This window comes from Vulpes vulpes, chromosome 2 (assembly GCF_048418805.1).
Source record: "Vulpes vulpes isolate BD-2025 chromosome 2, VulVul3, whole genome shotgun sequence".
Classification (NCBI taxonomy): domain Eukaryota; kingdom Metazoa; phylum Chordata; class Mammalia; order Carnivora; family Canidae; genus Vulpes; species Vulpes vulpes.
The window spans coordinates 56,226,628-56,250,582 of NC_132781.1; the positions used below are offsets into that span (position 1 = coordinate 56,226,628).

General features: G+C 44.4%; 1 protein-coding gene across 26 annotated transcripts in view; it reads right to left on the minus strand.

Moving 5' to 3' along the window:
- Nucleotides 1–23,955, minus strand: part of RALGPS1 (Ral GEF with PH domain and SH3 binding motif 1) — a 291,129-nt gene that overhangs the window by 226,733 nt on the left and 40,441 nt on the right. For all 26 annotated transcript variants that reach the window (XR_011999844.1, XM_072748577.1, XM_072748581.1 and 23 more), the window contains exons 3-5: nt 13,472–13,593; nt 10,219–10,326; nt 95–145 (exon numbers count right to left, since the gene is read on the minus strand). Coding sequence is in view for 25 of the 26 variants with exons in the window: in XM_072748577.1 (XP_072604678.1) it covers nt 95–145; nt 10,219–10,326; nt 13,472–13,528 (216 nt within the window). In the remaining variant the exon portion in view is untranslated. The remainder of the gene's footprint in view (nt 1–94; nt 146–10,218; nt 10,327–13,471; nt 13,594–23,955) is intronic.

Here is a 23,955-nt window from a genome sequence, read left to right on the forward strand (position 1 = left end):
CAAGGGAGAAATCAAGAGTCACTCAAACATGGCTGACTAAATCATCTCTTCCCAGCCACAGTGTTTAGAACAGTCTAAAGGACAAAGTACAGACCTCCGGCTGGATGGCTTTAAACACAGGTATGTCCATTAACGTGATCTGGCTCTGCAACAAAAGAGAATCAGTGTTAGAAGATACTGGAAATCAAAGATAACTTTGAATCTATACGGAGTAGTAACATTCTGCCTGGAAAGAAAAAAATCAAGAAAGAATAGAATAAAAAATTTCTAAATTGCCTCCTCTATCCCTTCCTCCTTCATAAATCTTGGCCTCACACCCTTCTTTCTTTAATGTGAAACAAACTCTCTAAGGATTGATAATAGTCATTTGGAGGGTGGGACTGAGATTAAGGGGAACATTTTTAGTTTGGATATTTTTGTACTATTTGAGTTTTTGTTTCAAGCATGAAACTATTGTAATTTAAAAAAGTTGTAGACACAATATTAAAAATTAGAATGCTAAACAGAGAGACTATCTATTACTCTAAATTTAAATTTTAAAAAATTATGGCTTATAGAAATTGTATATTTCTTCTGAAGTCTAAGCCTCCTCTAAATTACATGGTAGGGTGCTACTTGAGATGCATCCATGGACCAGCACTGGACCGCAAACTATTTATTCCACCAGCTCACAATGAGATAACTACAGAATTTGAGAGCAGGCATTTGGGAACTTTTATAACAAATTGCCACACGTTTTTATTGTTTTTTTTTTTTTAAGTATCAGTCCCCAACAGATGAAAAATGATAAAAAAAAAAAAAAACTGGCCCTTTACCACAGCTTGCTTGCAACACACTAATGTTTTAAATACAGGAAACACGTATCTAGTTAAAGGCTATTCCCATCTTTAGCTGCTCCTCAGCTAACAGTAAGACACCGCTGACAATCTTCGCAGGCCAAGGCATGCACTGAGCTGACTTCACCTTATCTGCCAATCTCTATGTCAGCTGGAATGCCAGGTGTCAGTTAAGAGACACCTGTGACAGGTCAGGGAAAGGAGTGAAAGGGGCATCTGAGTGCCTCTTAACACAAGCCTGCCCACGGCACACAGATCAAGAAGAAGGACATGATGCAGTAGAACGGACTGGGACTCTGGAATAAGCTGGGCTTGGGTGTGTGTCTGGATACCACTGTTTAAGAGTAGTAGTATTTTCTGTAACACATGATTTAACCTCTCCCAGTCTCAGGTGCCACATTGAGGAAATGGTGACAATAATCCCTATCTTATAGGATCCTTGGGAAAATTCAAGACAAGAAGTACAAAATGCCTGGCATCTGACAGGTGCTATCTCTAGATATGCATATGGATACATATGCATACAAAATACATAAAACTATACATACATATATACATGCATTTGGATAAAGCACATCTATGCAGCACATAAAGACAGAGACAGAGAGCATCCATCAGGTGCCAGGCATTTTGCACCTCCTATCTTGAATTTTCACAAAGATTATATATATATATATATATATATCATAAACTCCTGAATAACATGGAGGTTAGGGATGTCAAGCCTCTGTTATCTAAAATCTGCATATTGGGGCAAGTGGGTGGCTCAGTCGGTTAAGCATCTGACTCTTGATTTCAGCTCAGGTCATGATCTTGGGGTCATTGGATAGAGCCCTATGTCAAGCTCCATGCTCACCAAGGAGTCTTCTCTCTCTCTCTCTCTCTCTGCCCCTCCCCCCACTCACACTCTCACTCTAATATAAATAAATATATCTTTAAAAAAATAAAATAAAACCTTCATATAATTTTTGACTCCCCAAAACTTAACTACTAATAGCTTACTATAGATCAGTAGCCTTAATAATAACATCAACAGTTGATTAACACATTTTGTATGTTATAAGAATTATAAACTGTACTCTTACAATAAAATAAGCTAGAGAAAAGCAATTCTTAAGAAAATCATAAAGAGAAAATGCATTTACAATACTGTATTTATAAAAAAAATCTGTATATAAGCGGACCCACACAGTTCAAACCTGTGTGTTCAAGGGTCAACTGTACATACATGTGTGTTTATATATTTACACTTATATACCATATATATGTGAACTCACACAGATGGGCTCATAGCTCATGTATCAGCATGTGAACTTATGCTTCCTGATAAATACATGAGCTAAGAAATAAGGAACCATTGATTTGTTTGAATGTTCAAGCATCAAAAGTTGCTCTCCAACGAGGCTGTTACATTGAGTCAACCAATAGTCATGAAAGAAACCTCACTTCACAGATACATCGTAAAAATGGCAACATACACAGTGTGTCAATCACTTATGACACTGTGTGTCATACACAGTGTGTAATCACTTTCCAGGGTTAAGGTGCAGAACTGTGGTTGCCTCTTGGAACAATTTAAAGGTTGTCCAAGACCACTAGGTTCCTGAGCAACACAGGATCCAGGCCAGAGCATACCATCCTCAGGGTTGAACAAGAGAGGGAAATTAAGCAGGTGGCCTCTGTGGAGAGCCTCTTTACCCCTCCAACAGGCTAGTTTTGTCACTAATGGAAGCTCTGCAGAGACAGCAAAGGCACTAGGAATACAGAAGTTCTTGGGAACCAGGCCCTTTCACCTCTGCATCTACCCACCAGTGGCAAGGGGGCACTGGATGCTAGCATAAGGAGGATCTGGTCCTCGTACTCTAGGTGTCAAGGGATGACTAAGGCCAGGAAGCCTACAGGTCTGTGTGTCTGACCAGAGCTATGTCCCAGGCAGTGCACACACACTGGCATTTCTCCTGCCAGACCCATAGAGATTGCTCGCCAAGTCCCCTCACATTTGGATTACTTCTGCCATCCTGGGGAACAGAAAGGCCTTGTGAAAACAGGAGATTCACACTGAAAGCTCAGTGTGAAGACCTTGGAAATCTCTCTCACCACTCAAGTCAACTCCCTATCGGGACCAGCAGAATATTTGCAATGTCATTTAGGATGAGAACCAAAAGTCTGCTAATATGAAAATGAGGAAACTTCCTCTCCATCCTGCCATCACTTCTAGGGTTTGCTACTGAATTTCCAAATGATTTATTAAAATAGTGGCTTTACATTTCACATTTTTTTGGATGGTCCAAGTTTCGAGTATTCTGATTCCTGCTTGGCCCCTGAGTCAGAAAATGTATTCAGGTATTTTATTCCAAACAAACAACAAAAGAGATCACCAAACTTAAAAAATACTGGCTGGTCCCAAACACATAATCTGAGGGTTTTCAGAAGACTCTCCCATTTCCATCCTCTCAATTCTAACCAAAAAAGATGAGTACAAAACAATAATATGTCAATACATAGGTAAAATCATCAGATTATAAATTTCACGTCATTTTACCACAAAGCCAAACACACATGGAAAGGTTGCTGATGAGCAGTCCTTCCCAAGAAGTATGGGCACTCCAAAGTAGGCAGTTTTATCAGAAAGGGAGGGTGTGGGTAGGGGTGGAGACTTGTCAGGTCCTGTGCCCCTTCACAGCAGCTCTCAGCCTCACGAGACTTTGACCCTCCCGCAGGGGAGATTCCCAGATGGGGAATCTGGGGCAATGGGGCAATGGGGCAATGGGGCCATCTGGTCTAGAAGCAGCATTTCTCATGATAAGCACTGGGCATTGCATGTAAGTGTTAAATATCTACATTGTACACCTGAAACTAACATTACACTGTATGGTAACTAACTAGACGATAAGCAAAAACAATGAATGAATGAATGAACGAACGAATGAACGAACAAATGAAATCTGTAACCCTGCCACAGTGAGGCACAGATGCCTGGACTGAGGAGCACACTCCTGAACAAGTCTCTCAATGGCTTCTCCTTATTTTTGGAAATAAAGCCTTAATAAAGGATATCCAACAAAGCTAGTCACCATGGCAATGCCTTCTTTATCCTAACTACATCTCCCATCTCCTCCTTCCTTCTAGTCCAGGGCTCCCTAAAAATCCAGGCTTTTTAGGGAAATGGCTAATCTCCAGATATTATAAAACACCTCTGTTGAGGTGAATCCTTGAGAATGGAGAGACCTGTTGAAGCACTTCACAATATGGCTCTAAAGGAAGAAGTGGTTCTCCATGGATAAATGAAAGATACTGAGCCAAAAAGGAAACAAAAAAAAAATTTTCTGCAAATGCTCAATATAGTGTTTCTCCCTCTAACACTGGTGACTAAATCCCCTCTTCCCAGCCACAACCTTATATACAGGCTCTCAATCCCCAAATAAACAAACAAAAGAAGCTGTTGGCAAATTAGTGGCATATTTTATAACAGAAGATACATTTTTTTAAATATTTTATTTATTTATTCCTGAGAGACACAGGAGAGAGGCAGAGACACAGGCAGAGGGAGAAGCAGTCTCCTCACAGGGATCCCGATGTAGGACTCAATCCCAGGACCCCAGGATCATGCTCTGAGCCTAGCCTACGGCAGACACTCAACCACGGCAGACACTCAACCACTGAGCCACTCACTGAGCCACCCAGGCGTCCCCAGAAGATATCTTTAAATTTGCATTTAGATCACTCCACCAACGCATGACCAGGAGGGCTCACAGAACAAAAAGCAATCAGCTCCAAAGATATATATTCCTACTTCCACTCCCAGAGATATAGGAAGCATGTGTCTGGCAAATTTAGAATCATAGTCAAGGAAATGCAAATTAAACAGGAAGATGCCGTTTGTCGTCCATCAGTACCATCAGGAGCGACAGGACCATAGACTTTTCTGTTCTTTTTGGAAAGCAATCTGGCAGTAATCCATTTAAAAAGTTTCTTAACTTTTGATTTTTTTTAAAGATTTTTAAAAATTTATTTACTCATGAGAGACACAGAGAGAGAGAGAGAGAGAGGCAGAGACACAGGCAGAGGGAGAAGCAGGCTCCATGCTGGGAGCCCGACGTGGGACTTGATTCCGGAACTAAAGGATCATGCCCTGGGCCAAAGGCAGGCGCTAAGCTAAACCGCTGAGCCACCCAGGGATCCCCTAACTTTTGATTTTTTTAAAAAAGTCAAACTTTTTGACTTGCAAGAATAGTATGATGAAATCTTTAACTTTTCACCTCACTTCACTAATTAACATCTTGTCTCATTTGCGTTAGCTCTCTCTATATAATTATACATATACTTTTTTGGGGAACCACTCAAAAATAAAAAGCAGACATCATGACTCTTCACTCCTAAATCCTTCAGCATGTTATTTCCCAAGAAGAAGATCATGCTCTTACATTACAATAAAACTATAACACCCAGGTAACATTGCTACAATAGCATTATCTAAAATTACAGCCTGGGGATCCCTGGGTGGCGCAGCGGTTTGGCACCTGCCTTTGGCCCAGGGCGCGATCCTGGAGACCCAGGATCAAATCCCACATCGGGCTCCCGGTGCATGGAGCCTGCTTCTCCCTCTGCCTGTGTGTCTGCCTCTCTCTCTCTCTCTGTGACTATCATAAAAAAAAAAATTAAATAAATAAATAAATAAATAAATAAATAAATAAATAAATAAATAAATAAAATTACAGCCTGCATTCAAAATTTGCTACATATCCCAACACTGTTTTTTGTAGCATTTTTTTCTTGATCCAAGATCAGGCATTGCACTTAGATATTATCTCTTAAAAAGTAAAATGAGCAAACTGTTGACACAACAATCCCTACACCTACAGAAAGAAGAGCACTGGTACATAAAGAGACTTTACATACAAATCTACATTTAGATACAGACAGAAAAACAGGGGGTGCCTGGGTGGCTCAGTCAGTTAAGCATCTGCCTTCAGCTCAGGTCATGATCCCAGGGTCCTAGGATGGAGCCCCACATCAGGCTCCCTATTCAGCAAGGAGCCTGCTTCTCCCTCTGTTCCTCCCCATGCTTATGCTGTCTTTCTCTTTCTGTCACATAAATCAATAAAATGTTTTTTAAAAAAAGAAAAGAAAAATAGATGTTTACTACATCATTATTTGCAGTAGCAAAAATTTGGAAAGAACATAAAGGAATGAAAAGGGACTTGTTGAAAAATATTATTGCATATGCAGACTCTGTTATATTATGTATCTATTAAAAATAGAGAATTAAAAAGGGTTTCTGGGTGGCTCAGTCGGTTGAGCATCCAACTCTTGTTTCAGCTTAGGTCATGATCTCAGGGCCATGAGATCAAGCCCTGAGCTGGGCTCCATGCTCAGTGGGGAGTTTGGGATTCTCTCTCCTTCTCCTTCTCCCCCTCCCCTGCTCACACTCACGCTCTCTCTCTCAAATAAACTTTAAAAATAGAGAATTAGGGATCCCTGGGTGGCGCAGTGGTTTAGCGCCTGCCTTTGGCCCAGGGCACGTTCCTGGAGACCCGGGATCGAATCCCACATCGGGCTCCCTGCATGGAGCCTGCTTCTCCCTCTACCTATGTCTCTGCCTCTCTCTCTCTCTCTCTCTCTCTATGTGCGTGTGACTATCATAAATAAATAAAATTTTAAAAAATAAATAAATAAAAATAGAGAATTAAATCCACACCTATTGACCTAGAAGGATGTTCATGTTCAGCCTGCTAGGGAGTAGAAGGATGGAGGTCTAGCTATAGATCTCTGACATCAGCTGTAGCAACATTTTTTTAGATATGTCTTGTGAGGCAAGGAAAACAAAAGCAAAAATAAACTATTGGGACTACAACAGAATAAAAAGCTTCTGCAGAGCAAATAAAACAACAAAACTAAAAGACAACCCACTGAATGAGAGAAGATATTTGCAAATGACATATCGAATAAAGGGTTAGTATCAAAAATATATATAAAGAACTGATACAACTCAAAACGTAAAAACCAAATAATCCAATTTAAAAATAGGCAGAAGACATGAGCAGACATTTCTCCAAAGAAGACATCCAGATGGTCAACAGACACCTGAAAAGATGCTCCATCATTCATCATCAGGAACAAATCAAAACCACAAAGAGAGGGATGCCTGGGTGGCTCAGTGGTTGAGTGTCTGCCTTCAGCTCAAGGTGTGATCCCTGAGTCCTGGGATCAAGTCCCACATCAGGCTCCCCACAGGGAGCCTGCTTCTCCCTCTGCCTGTGTCTTTGCCTCTTTCTCAGGGTCTCTCATGAATAAATAAAATCTTTAAAAAAACAACACAATGAGATATCACCTCACACCTCTCAGAATGGCTAAAATCAAAAACACAAGTAACAACAAGTGTTAGCAAGAATGTGGAGAAAAAAGAACTCCCTTACTCCGTTGGTGGGAATGCAAACTCACGTAGCCACTGTGGAAAACAATGGAAGTTCTTCAAAAAATTAAAATAGAACTACCCTACAATCCCGTAATCGTACCACTGGGTATTTACCCAAAGAATATAAAAATGCCAATTTGAAAGGATATGTGCACCCCTATGTTTATAGCAGCTTTTTTTAAAAAAGATTTTATTTATTTATTCATGAGAGACATAGAGAGAGAGAGGCAGAGGGAGAAGCAGGCTCCATGCAGGAAGCCTGACGTGGGACTCAATCCCGGGTCTCCAAAATCAGGCCCTGGGCTGAAGGCAGCGCTAAACCGCTGAGCCACCTGGGCTGCCCTATAGCAGCATTATTGACAACAGCCAAATTACAGAAACAGCCCAAGTATCCATCAACAGATGAATGTATAAAGAACATGTGGTATAAATATACAACAGAATACTATTTAGCCATTAAAAAAAGAACAAAATCTTGCCATCTGCAACAACATAGATGGATCTAGAGAGAATAATGCTAAGCGAAATAAGTCAATCAAAGACATACTATACGATTTCATTCATATGTGAGATTTAAGGAACAAAACAAATGAACAAAGGAAAAAAAGAGACAAACCAAAAAACAGACTCAACTATAGAGAACAAACTGATGGTTACCAGAGGAGAGGTGGGGGGGGGGGATGGGGGAAACAAAGGAAAAAAAGAGACAAACCAAAAAACAGACTCAACTATAGAGAACAAACTGATGGTTACCAGAGGAGAGGTGGGTGGGGGGGATGGGGGAAACAGGTGACGGGGATTAAAGAGTACACCTACCATGATGATCACTACGTAATATATGGAACTGTTGAATCACTATATTATGCACTTGAGACTAATATAGCACTATATGTCTACCATACTAGAATTAAAAAAATTTTAAATAATTAAATATAATTGCACATGTGATTCAGATTATATTCCCATTAGATAATGCTGGTCTAGAATGTCAGCCCTGGTTTTAAATCCCAGATAGACAGTGCCACTTACTTTCTGTGTGAAGAAGTGACTTTCTTCAATAAGCACTGACTTGCTCATCAATAAACTGGGAATAATAAATATACCTAATTTATCAGGCTGATATGAGAAGTAAATTAGATAATGCATGCAAAGCACTTAGGTTAAGACCTAGACATGGTAGGTGTTCAAAAATGGGAGCTGCCCTTAATATTACCACCCAGCATTAGGTGAATAATCAGGAGGTGGGGGTTTTAGACCTGGCTCTGCTGATACCTGGCTATATGATCCAGGCAAAAAAATAATAATCTGTTAGATCTTTCATTCTTTATTGGAAAATGAGGAGCTAATAATCTGCTTCATTGGTTATTTTGAAGACTGAATTCTTTCAGTCCACATGTATTCAGAGTATCTACTATGAGCTAGGCACCATTCTGGGCACTGGAGAAAGAGTAATGAACAAGCCAGATAAAGTTTCCGTCCTTAAAGAGTTTCTATTCCAGTGGAGGAGATATATCACAAAAAAAAATATTGCATCACATAATCTTGGGTAGTAGTAATAAGAAATATGAAGAAACCATGGCAGGGTAAGAGCAAAGAGAGTGATGGAGAGACACCACTTTAGGCCCAAGGACAGAGACAGAGACATGAAGAAGAGCCAGTAAGAGTGAAGGAAGAGAAACACAGGGACCTGTGGCAGGGGGACACTGTGTGAGTCTGGGTTAGAAAGAGGGAGCCAAGGTATAACTGGGCAGCATAGAGATGGGGCAGAAGAGGAGGCTTGGCCAGACCACAGCGGGCACTGGAGGCCGAGGAGGAAGGGAGGAATACAGCATCTCATTCTCAGCCAAGGCAGCTGCTACAGAGCTTTAAGCAAGTTTTTTCTTTTTTAAGATTATTATTTATTTATTTATTCATTCATTCATTCATTCATTCATTCATTCATGAGAGACACAGAGAGAAGCAGAGACACAGGCAGAGGGAGAAGCAGGCTCCACGCAGGGAACCCCGATGCAGGACTCGATCTTGGGACTCCGGGATCATGCTGAGCCAAAGGCAGACACTCAACCACTGGGCCAACCCGGCATCCCTTTAAGCAGGTTTTTAAATGATCCCTTGGCTACATTGAAGATGATGCACATGCCAGGCTCAGCAGGGCACAAAATAAACATGGGAGCCGGCAATGGCAGAATGCTGAGATGTGGCCCAGTCCCCTGCACCCTGGGGGGCAGAAACCTGTTCCAGCAAAGGGAAAAGGGAGGAAGTGGGCATGGCAGGAAACAGGTCTACGGTGCTGCCGAGAATCACAGCCCTGGGAATCACAGCCCTGGGGCGGTACTTGCAGTCAGGCTCCAGGTCACCCCAGGGGCAATATACTCCTCTACCCTCAAAGGACAAAAGGAAGAAGCGAAGTCATGGCCAAAGAAGAGCCAACTCTGCTCCTCTGCCACAAGGAAAAGCCCTCCATCAGACCAGCAGAAACATGCTGAAGGAAAAACCATCTAAAAATATTTATTATTTCAAAATACTCTTTTCTATCATCATAGTAAAGTCATTGTAAAAAATGTAGAAAGTAAACAAAAAGAAGAAAAATTAAATTCCAATTAACTAGAATCCTGCATACGTTTGGCTATAGCTATGAATATGTAAACATAAAATTTAGACCTCTTCTTATGCAAATATGCGTGTATTGTACATGCTTTTTAAAACTGGCACTCTTCTCTGTTAATGGTGCTATAACTTTGCCCCTTTCACTTACTATTCGTATATACTGCACATGACTTCTAAGGTGGTTAATTCTAGATTGATGGCAACCTTTTTAATGCTGCTTAGGATTTCATAAAGAATATCATATCCCACGGTCCCTATGGTTGGGCATATGGGTTGTTTCCACCTCCAACTGGAACTTTCTGCTGCCCCCGTCACACCCCACTTTGGTGCCCAGACACCCACATCAGTTACGTTACTTACAGCAAACTCCTCGGGACTCACTTTCAAGACATCGAAGACAACGGCATCATAGCTCTTGCTGGCATAGTCGCAGCTCTGGCCCTCCAGAGAGTCTGAGCTGCTGCTGCCCTGCGGAAGACAGGGAGAGAGGGTGCCACCTGAGCAGTTGGGCTGACTCCAGAATCGCTGACTGCCATGCCCAGACCGAGGATGCAAGAGTGACACAACTGTACAGTGAGCAAAGCTCCTACTGCTCGCTGCTTCACCGCATTCCAGGCACCGTGGTAGGCACTTCATATGTATAGTCTTGCTTAATTCTCTTAAGAACTGAGTACACACTATTTTTATTTCCTCTTTACAGGTAAGGAAGCAGAGGCAATGCCACTTCCCCATGGAATCACAGTTAGGAAACTGAAGAGCCAGGAAGTGAAACTAGTTTTGTGTCTACCTGACGCCAGATGCATACCCTCGATCACTACCCCCAATTGCTTCTGGGCCGCGGTGTAGCTGGTGGGATAAAAAGATATAGCCCACTCCTCCTTCAGAGAGAACAGGCCTTCACATCTTAGACGATCTTCAATCGTTCTGTCCTATTCTGTCGTTCAAACATTACCTGGTTTCACCTTTTTTTTTTTTTTCTTGAAGTCATTACAGGAAATTCTTACACAAAATGTTAAACTGGCTCTCAAGGCTCACTTCATGTATGGGCCACTTGGAATTCAAAGCCAGTTAGCTGATGAGGTGAGAGGTAACCAACTGGCTTTGGAGATGGGCGTGAAAGTTATATTTAGTAGAGTCCCTTATAAAGGAGAATACCATGAGCCCTGCATGTAGAGAAGGAGGTCTCCCATCAAAGAGGAAGTTAAAACTCCCCAGATGTGGCCAGGTTCATGAAACCCAACACTGTGTGGGATCCCAGAATGTTGAACATACCTTCTCCTTGATTTTATTTAATTTCATCAAATTCTACTTTGGGGAACCAATCAAGCTTACTACCCAAAAATTGTGCCCTGTTCATAAATGGTTTTATTCGTCTCAACCCATGGAGAGGGATTTTGTGGTTTCCATTAACCTCAATATCTTGGACTGGGTTTTAGAGAACATGCTTTTATTAATTCTTCTTTATTTCATTCTTTCCAAAATGGCTATATCTGGAAAAACTTTACAATCTTACTGGAAACTAGAGTGTTTTTAGGCCAGTGAGGGAAACCAACAGTCAACAACTGAAAATGTGAGGTTAAAAGGAGGCGTGGAAACTTAAACGTGTAGATTTCAATAGGCCTGTGTCATTTAAAAGTTTCACCAACAAGGCTGTTATGCCCAGAACTCTAAGATGATCTTAAGAAGTAGCACATCATGCTGGTTAAGAGCTCTGAAGTCATGCCTGGTGGAAATGCCAGCTCCACACCACCTGCTGCCTGACCTCACACAAGCTACTTCACCTTACCATCTCAGCTCTGTGAAACGGCACACTGGCACCTACTCCCTAGGGTTGTGGCATAGATTATATAAAATGAAGCTAACAAAGCAGCTTGCAGAATCCCCCTCCCTCAGGAGATGCCCATTCAAGGGGCCTGGGCAGATTCGGCCACGGCTTTTTTAGAAGTTCCCTAATAATGGCACTTGCTAAACTTTTGAGAAGTAACAAAGACAAATCCTGAATGCCTCCGACATTGGCAGTCTGTTCTGCCCCTTAGATCTTATGCACAGACCCCAAGCAGATGACTCCCTGTAAGTCACTCTGCACTTCCACAACCACGTTCCAGAAAGCAGGCTACATCAGGTTGACAGGGTTGTCTTCCTCAGCGTAGTGTCATCAGGGTTAAGAGCACTGGCTTGAAAGTCACAGGGGTCTGGCTCTAAATCCCCACCCACCGTTGACCAGCTGTGTGATTTGATGCAGTTTATTCGCCTCTTCCTGCCTCGTTCCCCCATCTATAAACTAGGGGTGAAGCAACAGTACATACCTGATCAGGCTACTGTGAGGATTCGTGGGATAACACCTGTGGAACACGCAAGACAAGGCCCTGGCATATAGGATGCACTGAATTATGGGGGTGGATGTGTGTGTGGTGCCATTCAATCTCCAAAATTTACTGAGTACTTCAATTAAACATGTGTTCTTTCATTCAACAACTATTTGAGTACTTACCGTGCTCCAGATACACATACGTATTCACACATACTCAGTATATACATATATGTGTGTGTTTATATATATATGCACATACACACAGAGAAATCAGAAAAGACAGAAGTTTTACTCTAGGTGGAGTGTAAATTGTAAATGAGAAGAGAAGCCTGATTCCTCCAGTTACCAAACAGCCCATTCCTGGGATTTCAGGTTTTATATCTTTCCTGTTACACCCCACTGCATCTGCCCCAGACACACACACTCATACAAGAAGCTTTACTTAATACAGGGTTGCCCCAAAAACATTAGTGGTGGTGGTGATGACGATTCAGTGATTCATTTAAACCTATACTGGCACCATCAGGGGCTTTTAAAAGGTACTCACAAGTCTGTTTTCAGAAGCAGAGATCAAAAGAAGGAATTTGTTAATGGTTTATAAGATATGAATAGGTTCCTGTGAATTTCTAGCCAATCACACAGGATCATTTGAAAAGCCCAGCTCAACTGTGAGGGACCTGTAAGCTCAAAAGACTGAGCACTCCCTTGACAGTTTGTCATGGGAGCCAGGCATTACACATTTGGCAAGGTGGTGCTCCTGGGCCTGATGACACCCACTCCTTTCACGTGACTCTGTTCCAACACTTCACTTGGAAAAAACACCCCCACACCCCCACATCCGCAGGGCAGGGGCCCTACTCTCCCAGGCTACTCTCGGACCACCAGTCCTTACAGCCATCTCCTACAAAGCAAGGTAAATAAGAACACAGAGCCAGCTGGAATCACTTCTGCCTGACTTCATTCTGGAATGTGTGACATATTTACAATCAGCAGCAGCAGCTTTTCTTGGGAAAGGTCTGATCCCATCTTGCCACCAAAATGGAATGTGGCACTTGCTACAACTGGACTGGGCAGGTGTTTGCTTTTCTTTGAAGCGAATGACTGTAGAAAATGTACTGATCCTCGGGGCTGACTGCCTCCCAAATCTCACGCCTGGTGTGGCCAAGGGCCTCAGGAGTGCTAAGAATGGTGGTATTCATGGAGCCTTGCTGCCTTGCTGTTCACAACTTAGCTGGGGCCTGGGTCCGCTAAAAGGAGCCCCCCTACCCCCACCCACTGTCCCAATTCTCAGAGCCCCTATACCTGCGGAGTGGCGGAGGTGACCAACACACTAGCCATCAGACCATTCCTCTTGTACATAGTCTCCAGGCCGCAGGGAGTTTCAGGGCAGCCTCCGTCGGTGACATAACCTGTCTGGAGACGTCCTGAAAGGCAAAGGGGCTCATGAAAACCAGCTTCAAAACCAACTTAATCCCAGCCTGGTGGGAGGTGAGGAGTGGGGAGGGGGGTGGATGTTGTGCTAGGATTTGAGCAGAAGACCCCAAAGGAGACCTTTAAAAGAAGGTTATAAGCCAGTGGCCTTCAGGCTAAATATGGCCCACAGATGTAGTTTCTTTGGCTTGTGCAGATTTTCATATTTTTAAAATTTATCAACAACATTTAAGAATTAGAAGGTTTGGGGGCACCTGGGTAGCTCAGAGGTTGAGCGTCTGCCTTTGGCTCAGGGCGTGATCCTGGGGTTCTAGGATCAAGTCCTACATCGGGCTTCCTGCATGGAGCCTGCTTCTCTCTCTGCCTGTGTCTCTGCCTCTCTCTCTCTCTCATGAATAAATAAAATATTTTTTTTTTAATTAGAAGGTTTTGGGGATGCCTGGGTGGCTCACTGGTTGAGCGTCTGCCTTTGGCTCAGGTCGTGATCCTGGGCTCCTGGGGTCAAGTCCCCCATAAGGCTCACTGCTGGGAGCCTGCTTCTCCCTCTGCCTATGTCTCTGCCTCTTTCTGCATCTCTCTCATGAATAAATAAATGAAATCTTTAAAAAAAAGAGAGAGAGAGAGAGAGAGAATTAGAAGGTTTCACATGGAATTCTGGATTTCTGACTTTTCTTGAAAATGGAAATACCTGACAGCACAAGGCCCACATTCCTGCATGATGACCATCAGCTGGGCAGAATAGCAACTGCCCCTTTTACTGGAGCAAGAGGCTTTTGGACCCTACCTGGCCTGTGCAATTGTTTGGGTACATGTCTGGCCCTCTCAGGTACTAGAGTTTGTGACCTTTGTTTTAAATGAAAGCAGGTAAAGATGACAAACTGATTCTACCATGTTTCCCTGTACACTTGACCACTTCATCAGTAATAAGGTGATAATAACTAATATTTGCAGAGTTGCTCACCATGTGCCATGCACTTTATGTATATTGACTCAACTAACCCTCACAACAGCCTTGGGCAGGTCCTATCACACCCATGTTACATGTGAGGAATTTGAGGTACAGAGAGGTCAAGTAACTCGTGCTTTGGCGTCTTCACTCATGCTGTCCCCTGATCCCACCATCATTCAAGGACCTCCTCAAACATCATTTCTTCTGAGTATTATGCCTGAACCACTTGGACCAGAACTAAGTGCTCTAGTGCCAATGTGTACATACCTCTAGTAGAGCATTTATCACATCACTGAACAGCACAGAACTGTAGCCGCCACCTGCTTTTTAGCAGGAAAGTGACCAGGAAAGTAGGGAGGATATAATGGGAAGGAGAGAGGAAGGTGGAGGTACCAACTGGAAGCCAACTTTGATGATCCAGGCCAAAGCTGAAGATAATCTGCACTAAGTAAGGCTGTCACAGGGAAGTCAGAGAGAAGGAGGCAGATGGGGAGCACCAGGGGCAGAGACTGATGGGGACAGGGAAGAATGAGCTGAGAATGAATAGTGTCTGGCCTGCAGTGCCAGAAGGACGGTGTATCCCTCCTTAAGAAAAGGAACAGAGGTGGTACAGCAGATTTGTGGAAGAACATGAAGAACTTCATCTGGGATGTAGGCCAAACCCGCAGTGCCTGAGAAAATCCACCCCGGAGGGCAAGGTCTCGTCGGAAGCTCATGGGGGGAAGATGGTCTGAAGGTAGACAGAGAGTATCTCCGCCCAGCCTGTGACCTGCTGGAGCATAGCCACAGGGCCCATGGCAGAGCAGCGTGCCAGACAGGACAGAGTCAAGCACCGAGAAGGAAGGTCAGAGTGCTGCAGGCTCTGCCTCACACAGCTCCAGAGCCACAGGGCCATTCTCTCACAACCTCTCTGCTGGTTCCCTCGTCAGCCATGTCCTCCTCAGCAGCAGCCTATGAGCCTCCACCCTCCCATCTTCCCTCTCCCAGACACTGAGAAGAACCATGAATAAATAAATCTTAAAAAAAATAAATAAATCAAAAGGTTTCACATAGAATCCTGGATTTCTGACTTTTCTTGACATTTGGTGGTCAACCAGCGATGGCTGGATATGGACATTTTGGATGATATGGAATTACAATTCATCTTCTGGGGCATGAGAGCAACAGTAGGGAGACTAAGGAGAAAGTCTATCTGGGTGACGGAAGGGCAGAATTCAGAGCTAAAGTGAGTCTGCGACTTGGTTTCAAATCAATCCACAAACTACACTGAAGTGGAGATAAAGCAACTGTGGCAAAACACTGACAAGTGACATCCACTGACAGGAGGAGTGCAGTGCACTAGTCTCTCAACTTTCCTGAATGCTCCATTATTTTCATATAAAACAAGAAAGGAGAAGGGGAAGCATAGCTCGATTAAGTTTTTCCTCAGAGGCCAAACTCTCTTTCAGGAGCAGGGAAAGGGGACAGGCTGGGAACATCCACCGGTTAATCACTTCTGTCCTCGGAGGAGCCAGGCCTGTGGTTCCCCAGGACCCTGAGCCCGTGCTGGGGCAGGTGTGCAAGACAGCCACACAAAAGAGAGGAAGAGACCTTTAGCAAAAGAAGGCCTAGGAATGGTGAAGAGAAATGCCTGGGGGAAAGGCAAATTAAAGCCACAGTGAGCTTACCACCTCACACCTGTGAGGATGGCTATACAGAAAAAGCACCAAGTGTTGGCAAGGACACAGATGAATGGAACCCTTATACTTTGCTGGTAGGGAGGCATTCTCCTTTGGTAAGTGGTTTAATAGTTTTTTTTTAAGATAGTTTTTTTTTAATTTATTTATTCATGAAAGACAGAGAGAGAGGCACAGACATAGTTAGAGGGAGAAGCAGGCTCCCTACAGGGAGCCCGATGTGGGACTCGATCCCAGGACCCCAGGATCATGACCTGAGCCAAAGGCAGACACTCAACCACTGAGCCGCCCAGGCATCCCTGATAGTTTGTTTAAAAAATTAAACATTCATTTACCAAATGATCAGCCATTCTACTCCTAGGTAGCTACCTTAAAATAAATGAAAGACACATATGTGAAATATTCATCAGAGCCAAAAGCTGGAAACAATCTAAACTCATGAATGGATCAACAATGATATATCCATACAGTGGAATACTACTCAGCAATAAAGAAATGAAATACTGATACAAACTGTAACATGAATAAGCCTCAAAAAACTATACTAAGTGAAAGAGGCCAGACCAAAAAGACTGTACTGTAAGATCCCATTTTTATGAAATGTCCAAAAAAGGCAAATTCAGAGATAGGAGCCCATCAGCGATTGGCTGGGGGTGGAGGCAGGACTGTGTGCAAAGAGGCACAAGGTGCAGACAAGACTGTGCAAAGAGACACAAGGGATTTTTCTGAAGTGATGGAAATGTTCTAAAACTGGATCATCATGATAGTCACCCAGCTCTGTAAATTCACTAAACATCACAGAATCATACACCGGGAATGGGTGAATTTTACGTTATGTGAACTACACTACAACAAAAGCAGCAATCACAAACTCTGTTTCATGATGGCAACCTGAACTCACATGTTTAACTGCCCCCCTCTACATCCCTTTGAAATAATCCAAGAAGTAGCAAAATGGCAAAAACAAACTACATTAGCACATGACAAGAGAGAAAGGTTATTAATAAGCAAAAAACTCTGAGGAATTTCCAGCAGAAGAGACAGGACTGAGAGGAGGGGAACCAGCCTCTGGAGCAAAGGGAAGGCCTCCCAGGAGTCAGATAAATGGGACCCTTCAACAGACACCCTGTAAGTAACATGGGGACTTCAAAGTCAGGAATCCAGAAATAGGCTGAAAGTAAGGCCCGCTCAAGAGCTCAAAGCAGCAGCATGAGACTGGCTCAAGCTGCAGGTCTGTCTCAGACCAAACAAGCTCATGTGGACTGGGAGTTGGGGTCAACCCAGCCAGGCTCTCTATGCCAGAAATGACCAGCTTGTTGGATGGACCATGTTCAGATCAGCTCAAGCCGGACTGAAGTGACTCAACCCAAGTCTGACAGAATCACCATGGATTCTGTCCATGGGAGACAGCCAGCTGATGTTCCTTGTGGATCCAGCTTGCTCCTGTTCCAGGCTGAGGTGGGCTTCACTCCTTTCAGGATATGCTTGGCACTCTGCAGGTCTTCACCAAGGGGAGTCCAACATGGAGCCCAATCTGCTCTGCCTGGCCCCAACCAGAGGCCTTAGTGCTCCCTGCCTGCCTGACACCATAAATTCTCAAGTCACACAGGTGCCATGTTTTATCCTCATACTCTCTTCCATGGTGGGTCATTTGCTCAGTCCGTGCATCCTGTCTGGTGGCTGATGCCACCAGCTCTGACCATTTCTCCAGCATCGTCGAAGGGGTGCACTTTCGTGCCCCTGTCGACACACCAGCACATCCAGGGAATGGCAACTGCATGAATCTGAGCCAGGCACTACATTTCTAGCTCATTTCAACTTCACAACAACCCCATGCAGGAGAGATTCTTCTACTCCTGGAAATCACGGCACCAAGGGCTGATGTTACTGCTTATTGAGTGGTGGGACTGGGGAGTTCAAACCCTGGTGCATTGACACCAGCGCCTGGGCCTCCTTCAAAGCCCACGAGGACCCAGCAAGAAAACGCATATAAAACACTTCAACCCGGCCAGCCACAGACCAAGCACTCAAAGTTATTAGTTACTGTGAGTATTAATCTAATCCTACAATTCTAGTCATTTATACCTATTCTTTTTTCCTAAAATAAAGGAACAAAAAATTGAAGAAATCACGGCACTGTGCTATGAAACCACAGGCTTCCACTGCAGGAAAGGGGTTCCCAGCTGTGGTCCCCAGGTGTCTGGGGAACACAGGCTGAGTCCAGGTGTCTGAGTGCAGAGCTCCTCCACCAAGAGGCCTGATCTGTCCACCCCACATCCCTCCGGCCCACCTAGAGACAAAGCACATCAGCAGCAGTGTATTACCCCTATGCTTCCTATAAGCAGCCTGGGCTGGAAAGAAAGACAGAACACTTATTTGAGATCCAACTCCTACGTGTCTCCCCATGGACAAAAATAGCCTAAGTTATGAGCAGCAACTCTCCAATAAGTGATATTTCACATGCTACGAAATGACAGAACTAAGCAGAACAGAATATCCTTTCCAGGGCCCAGAGAAACCCCCACCCATCCACCTTCTGTCCCTGAGGCCTGGCCAGGCCCCAATTCCTCATTAGAAACTAGACTCCCACCAACAGAGTCAGCCTGGCCCAGGCAACCTGCTGAGAACTGCTTCCACACCCCACGGGAAGGCCCCTGATGATGACAACTGCACCTGATGACTGGACCAGAGTGGCCACCTGATTCTCCTAGGAACTCCGGACCTTGAGACACTGGTCTCTGCTGGTCAACCAACAGAGGCACTGTGCCCTTGCTTCTAGGGGGTGGCCAGATCCTGCCTGGTACAGGGATAGTCGGCCAGAGTGTAAAAGGGGCAGATGCATGGAGAAGCTAAAGGCAAAGCCTGTGTCTGAAAGAAAAGGAGGGCAGTGACCTGGCTTCCACCCCCAACTCTGTGGTAGATGCCTCTTTTTCAGTGGCCGGTAGTTAGAGTGTCTTTCCAAAAGACCTGGGCCAGGGCTACTTCCTAAACACCAAGTTCATGCCATACCACCAGGAACCTGACCCTGAAAACACAAAGGGCTCATCTGAATGGGGAAAGATATGCACCATTCACTCACTCATGGAGCTCCTACTTCATGTGGGCATCGTTCTAGCGAGGAGTTCCTAACCATTTTTGTGGCTTGGACCCTTTTGGCAGCCTAGTGAAACCTCTGGGTCCCTCCTCACAGAAAAGTTTCTACATGCATAAAATAAAATTACACAGGATTACCCAGGAAACCAATTATATTAAAATACAGTTAATAACTGTATAAAATACTTTATAACATAATAATGTATATTTCTTCATGTAGGGGAATACGTGTACATATATTTCTTATTATTCCATTAAATAACAAAATCTGTTGGGTTTAATAACTACCATAATTTGAAAGTAGTTATGAGCATAGATATTCTAAGAGGCTAATGATTGTTGTATCATATGAAAACACCTGATTTTTTTTAAGATTTTATTTATCTATTCATGAGAGACACAGAGAGTGAGAGAGGCAGAGACACAGACAGAGAAGAAGCAGGCTCCATGCAGGGAGCCCGATGTGGGACTCAATCCCGGAACTCCAGGATCACTCCCTGGGCCAAAAGCAGGCAGACACTAAACCACTGAGTCACCCAGGGATCCCCAACATCTGTGATTTTTATTGGTGACAAAGTCCCAAGTACTATTATTATTACTATGATTCAGTGTCTATATTAGTAACTGAGAGAAATGCTAAATTTCAGTTAGAAGTTGGTGAAAATAAATGTCATCTTTTTCCCACTAAAATTCAGTGATGCCTGGTCCAGAACCCCTGTTTCAGGCATTGGAGATATCAAGCAAGCAGGCCCTGCTCCCACAGAACTTACATTCCAGTGCAGAAGTCAGAAAATACACACATGGATACAAAAAAGATAACTTCAGATGGTGAGAAATATCTCAAAAAACTAAAATAGGATGGAGGATGGTATTTGCCAAGTGGTCAAGGAAGGATGCTCTGATGATGTGAAATTTGGACTAAAACCTTAGGAAGGAGTAAGCCCCCCCCCCCCCCCCCGCAAAAAAAAGGAGTGAGCCCATAAAAACCACTGTGTGCTCTTTGCAGAGAACACAGCAAGTGCAAAGACCTGAGACACACATGAACTTAGCATGCTTGTGATGGAGGCAGATGGACCCGAGTGGGCAGAAGGCAGTGGACAGAATAGGCTGGGGCCAGCACATGAAGGGCCTCACATGCTATGGTGGGTATATGGGTTTCATCTGGAGTGCAGTGGGAACCCTCTGGTGTCCCTAAAGGTTTTGAGCAGGGGAATGACAGGATCTGATCTTACTGTTTTTGAGGTCACTTTGGCTACTGGGCATAGAACTGGATGGAGAAAGACAAAGTCAGAGCCTCAGAGGCAGCAGGGGTAAGAGGGGAAATGGCATGGACTGCTGGCCACAGGGATGAGGGATGATCTGGGAGGGGCTCTGGAGGGAAACAGACAAGACCTGGTGATGGATCACATGTGAGGGGAGAAGAAGAAAGAGGAACCAAGGATGACATCTAAGCTTGGGGCTAACATGAGGGGGTAACAGCCACATGTTGTTCTGCTGTTCATTTATTCACTCATGCACCCACCCACAGCTGTTCATTCATTCACATACCACGCACCCACCCAATGAGCCCCCTGGTGGACCAGTTCTGGGCATCCAGAGTCAAAAATGACACAGCCCTGCCCTCCAGGGTCCTGCAGTATAGTGGGGAGAACACCCAGTAAGTAGATATTCAAGGGACATGTGTTCTAAGAGATCACAGGTTTTCCCGGGGAGGTCAAAGAAGACATCACTGAGAAGAGTGATGGCTTTCAAAGGACTAGTGGGAGCATTTCAAGGAAAGGGCTGATGAGGGTACCCTGTGCAAGTATGGAAGCCCGGAGTGTGAAAGGACTCCTGATGTGCCAGTGTGCCAGGAGTACAAGGGAGCATGCTCTCCTCCTCACCAGACCCCAGCCTGTGTCCATCCTAACACACGGTGGCCAATAAGCTAGGCAGGGATCCCCAGAGAGTCTGTTTTCATGGATAGCCCAGACATTACAGCCACAGCCACAGAGTCCAGTCTCCTCGTCATTCCCTCATCTGTTCAGCAAACTTGGTGAAACCTCCTAAACCCTGCTTTGTGAGAATTCAGACCAGTCCTTGGCCTCAAGGAGCTCACACACCATTATCTGCTCACCATTGTCAACATGACAATTTACTAGACATTTTGTTTCACATTCTGGCTGGGGATTTCCATGCATTAAAAAAAAATTTTTTTTTACAGATGAGGAAATGGAGGTGCAAAGAGATTAATGACACTAACTCAGGGATGTACTTTTATATGTCTGTACTGACCATGGCCCCTGCTGGACAGGGGCAGTCTGGCAGGAAGGCCAGAGCTCCAGCTTTTTGAGCTTGCCATTTTTTTTTTTAAGATTTTATTTATTTATTCATGAAAGACAGAGAGAGAGAGAGAGGCAGAGACACAGGCAGAGAGAGAAGCAGGCTCCATGCAGGGAGCCCGATGTGGGACTCGATCCCGGGTCTCCAGGATCATGCCCTGAGCTGAAGGCAGGCGCTAAACCGCTGAGCCACCCAGGGATCTCCTGAGCTTGCCATTTTAACTGGAATCACACCAAAACCCCATCTTTCTATCCTCTGGCTCTCTCACCACACACACACACACACACACACACGCACGCACGCACACTACTAATGCCTCCTTGGAAACCAAAACACTGCTGAAGAGCAAGCAATTCTCATGATGTAACTTCACAAGAACGTGGCAATTGTATCAGGACCACAGAACAATCCTTCATCTCTTGTTTCGGTATGACAGAATCTGTTCTTGTGTGTGGGCTCCTGAAGAGGGAAGGAAAATCCCATATGCCATGTTGGTTTCCTTCCAAACTTTCAGAATTCTCCTTCAGCATTGCAGGCTCAGGAAACCAAGAAAATAACATGAGACAGTCTGGGTGCAGACCGCTTTTGAGAAGCAAAATAACCACTTTTTCCTAAGTGTATGGAGGTCTTTTCAAAGAAAATACACACGTCCAGGAATGTTCAATTACAAGAGAGTGATCTCTTCCAAATGTTTCAGACAAGCATGGAAATGTATCCCAAGCCCCGTTTCAGAGCCGTTTCAGTGTGGAGTGGGCTGCTCTCCGTAGATATGGTGGAGGCTGGCTCCACCTTCCTGTGTCTTGAACAGAAGCTATGACAAGACAACTAAGAAAGAAACAGAGAAGGTTGTGGGCAGAACAACCCCTCCATCACTTCAGGAGCGTTAAGTCTATGTGTGTATGCACACACATGAATACACACACACAGCAACAGCATGCAGATTTCCTATTACCAAAAGGCTTCCCCCAAGGTAACCAGCACTCTGGTGCTGGACTACTGGCCAGCAGCTCCAGAAAGTCCCTGTTGTATGGGCTGGCAGGGCTGTTATCTCTACCTCCTCCTGACCCTCCCCAAACTGGCCAAACCTCTTTTCCTGGCAAGCAGCAGCATCTAGCTTTCAAAGAGAAGCCCTGTCCAGCCACGTAAGCACATGTCAGACTTGAATGCCATCACTCACTGCAGCACTCACCACCACTCCCCCATTCCCACCCCATACCTTCCAAACCACCCACCAGATGTTCAACCTCCAACATCCCACCTTCTCACTGAGGGAGGGAGAATGAGCTGGGGAAGTGCCATCATGGCTGTACCCCTGTGGAGGAGAGAAAGCAGCAGAGTGTGAGAAAGAAGACTGGATTTAGAGATGGAGGTCCAAAGATCTCATTAAAAAAAGGGACAAAACCTGTGAAACTGACTGAAAAGAGAGAGAAAAGGAAAAGGACCCAGAGAAAAGGACCAGGAGGGCATCTTCTTGGGAGGGAAGCACCTACATTTATGGAGCTAAGGCAGGCCCCCACAAACAGGCAGCAATCCACAAATTCAGGTGGCAGGTATGACTGAGTGCCCCCCACAGCCCATGCATGGTGTGCTGAAGGCAGATGTGGACAAGGTCCCCATCCTCATTCTCAGAAACCTTAGTCCATCCAGCCCAGGGGCACCTAACATTATCAAGGAGGAGGGTTTTCTGAATTTCTTGCATAAAAGTAATACAGATGCATGCTGAAATTATAAACCTAAGTAAAAAGGCACAAAATTTAAAAAGGAAAGTCTCCTCTCCCTACAACCCTTAGTTACTGTCCCTATGGTCACACAGTTCACACAGTATAGGGCAGCATTTATGTGCACATCCACGCATATAGAAATATAAGAAAATGTAGAGATATACACATAAATGTATTTTAGAGACTACCCTTTTCAACACTAAAAGAAAGACTAGTTCTATTTTTGGTATCTGTTGACTAAGAAAAAACCCCTGGAAACAAAAAGCTGTTATAAGTCACCAACACACTTAAATTGATCTGTGGTCTAATAACCACAGCAACATCCACAGCCACTTACAATGCAGTAAGATATATTTACAGCACCCATTCTTTAGCATGACAGAACTTAGAGCACAGGTGGATTTGGGAGGTCTTACAGCAGCCTGGAGTTCAACACCCTCCAAATGGCACCCTCCTCCCTGCAGGTTCACAACTGCAGGTGAAGGCCTGATAGAAGCTAAGAACAAGACAGCTACAGAGCAAGGACCTGAATTCTCACCAGCACTTACTCTGTGCCCTGGGCAAGCCCCTGACCTGACTAAGCTCTACCTTCCT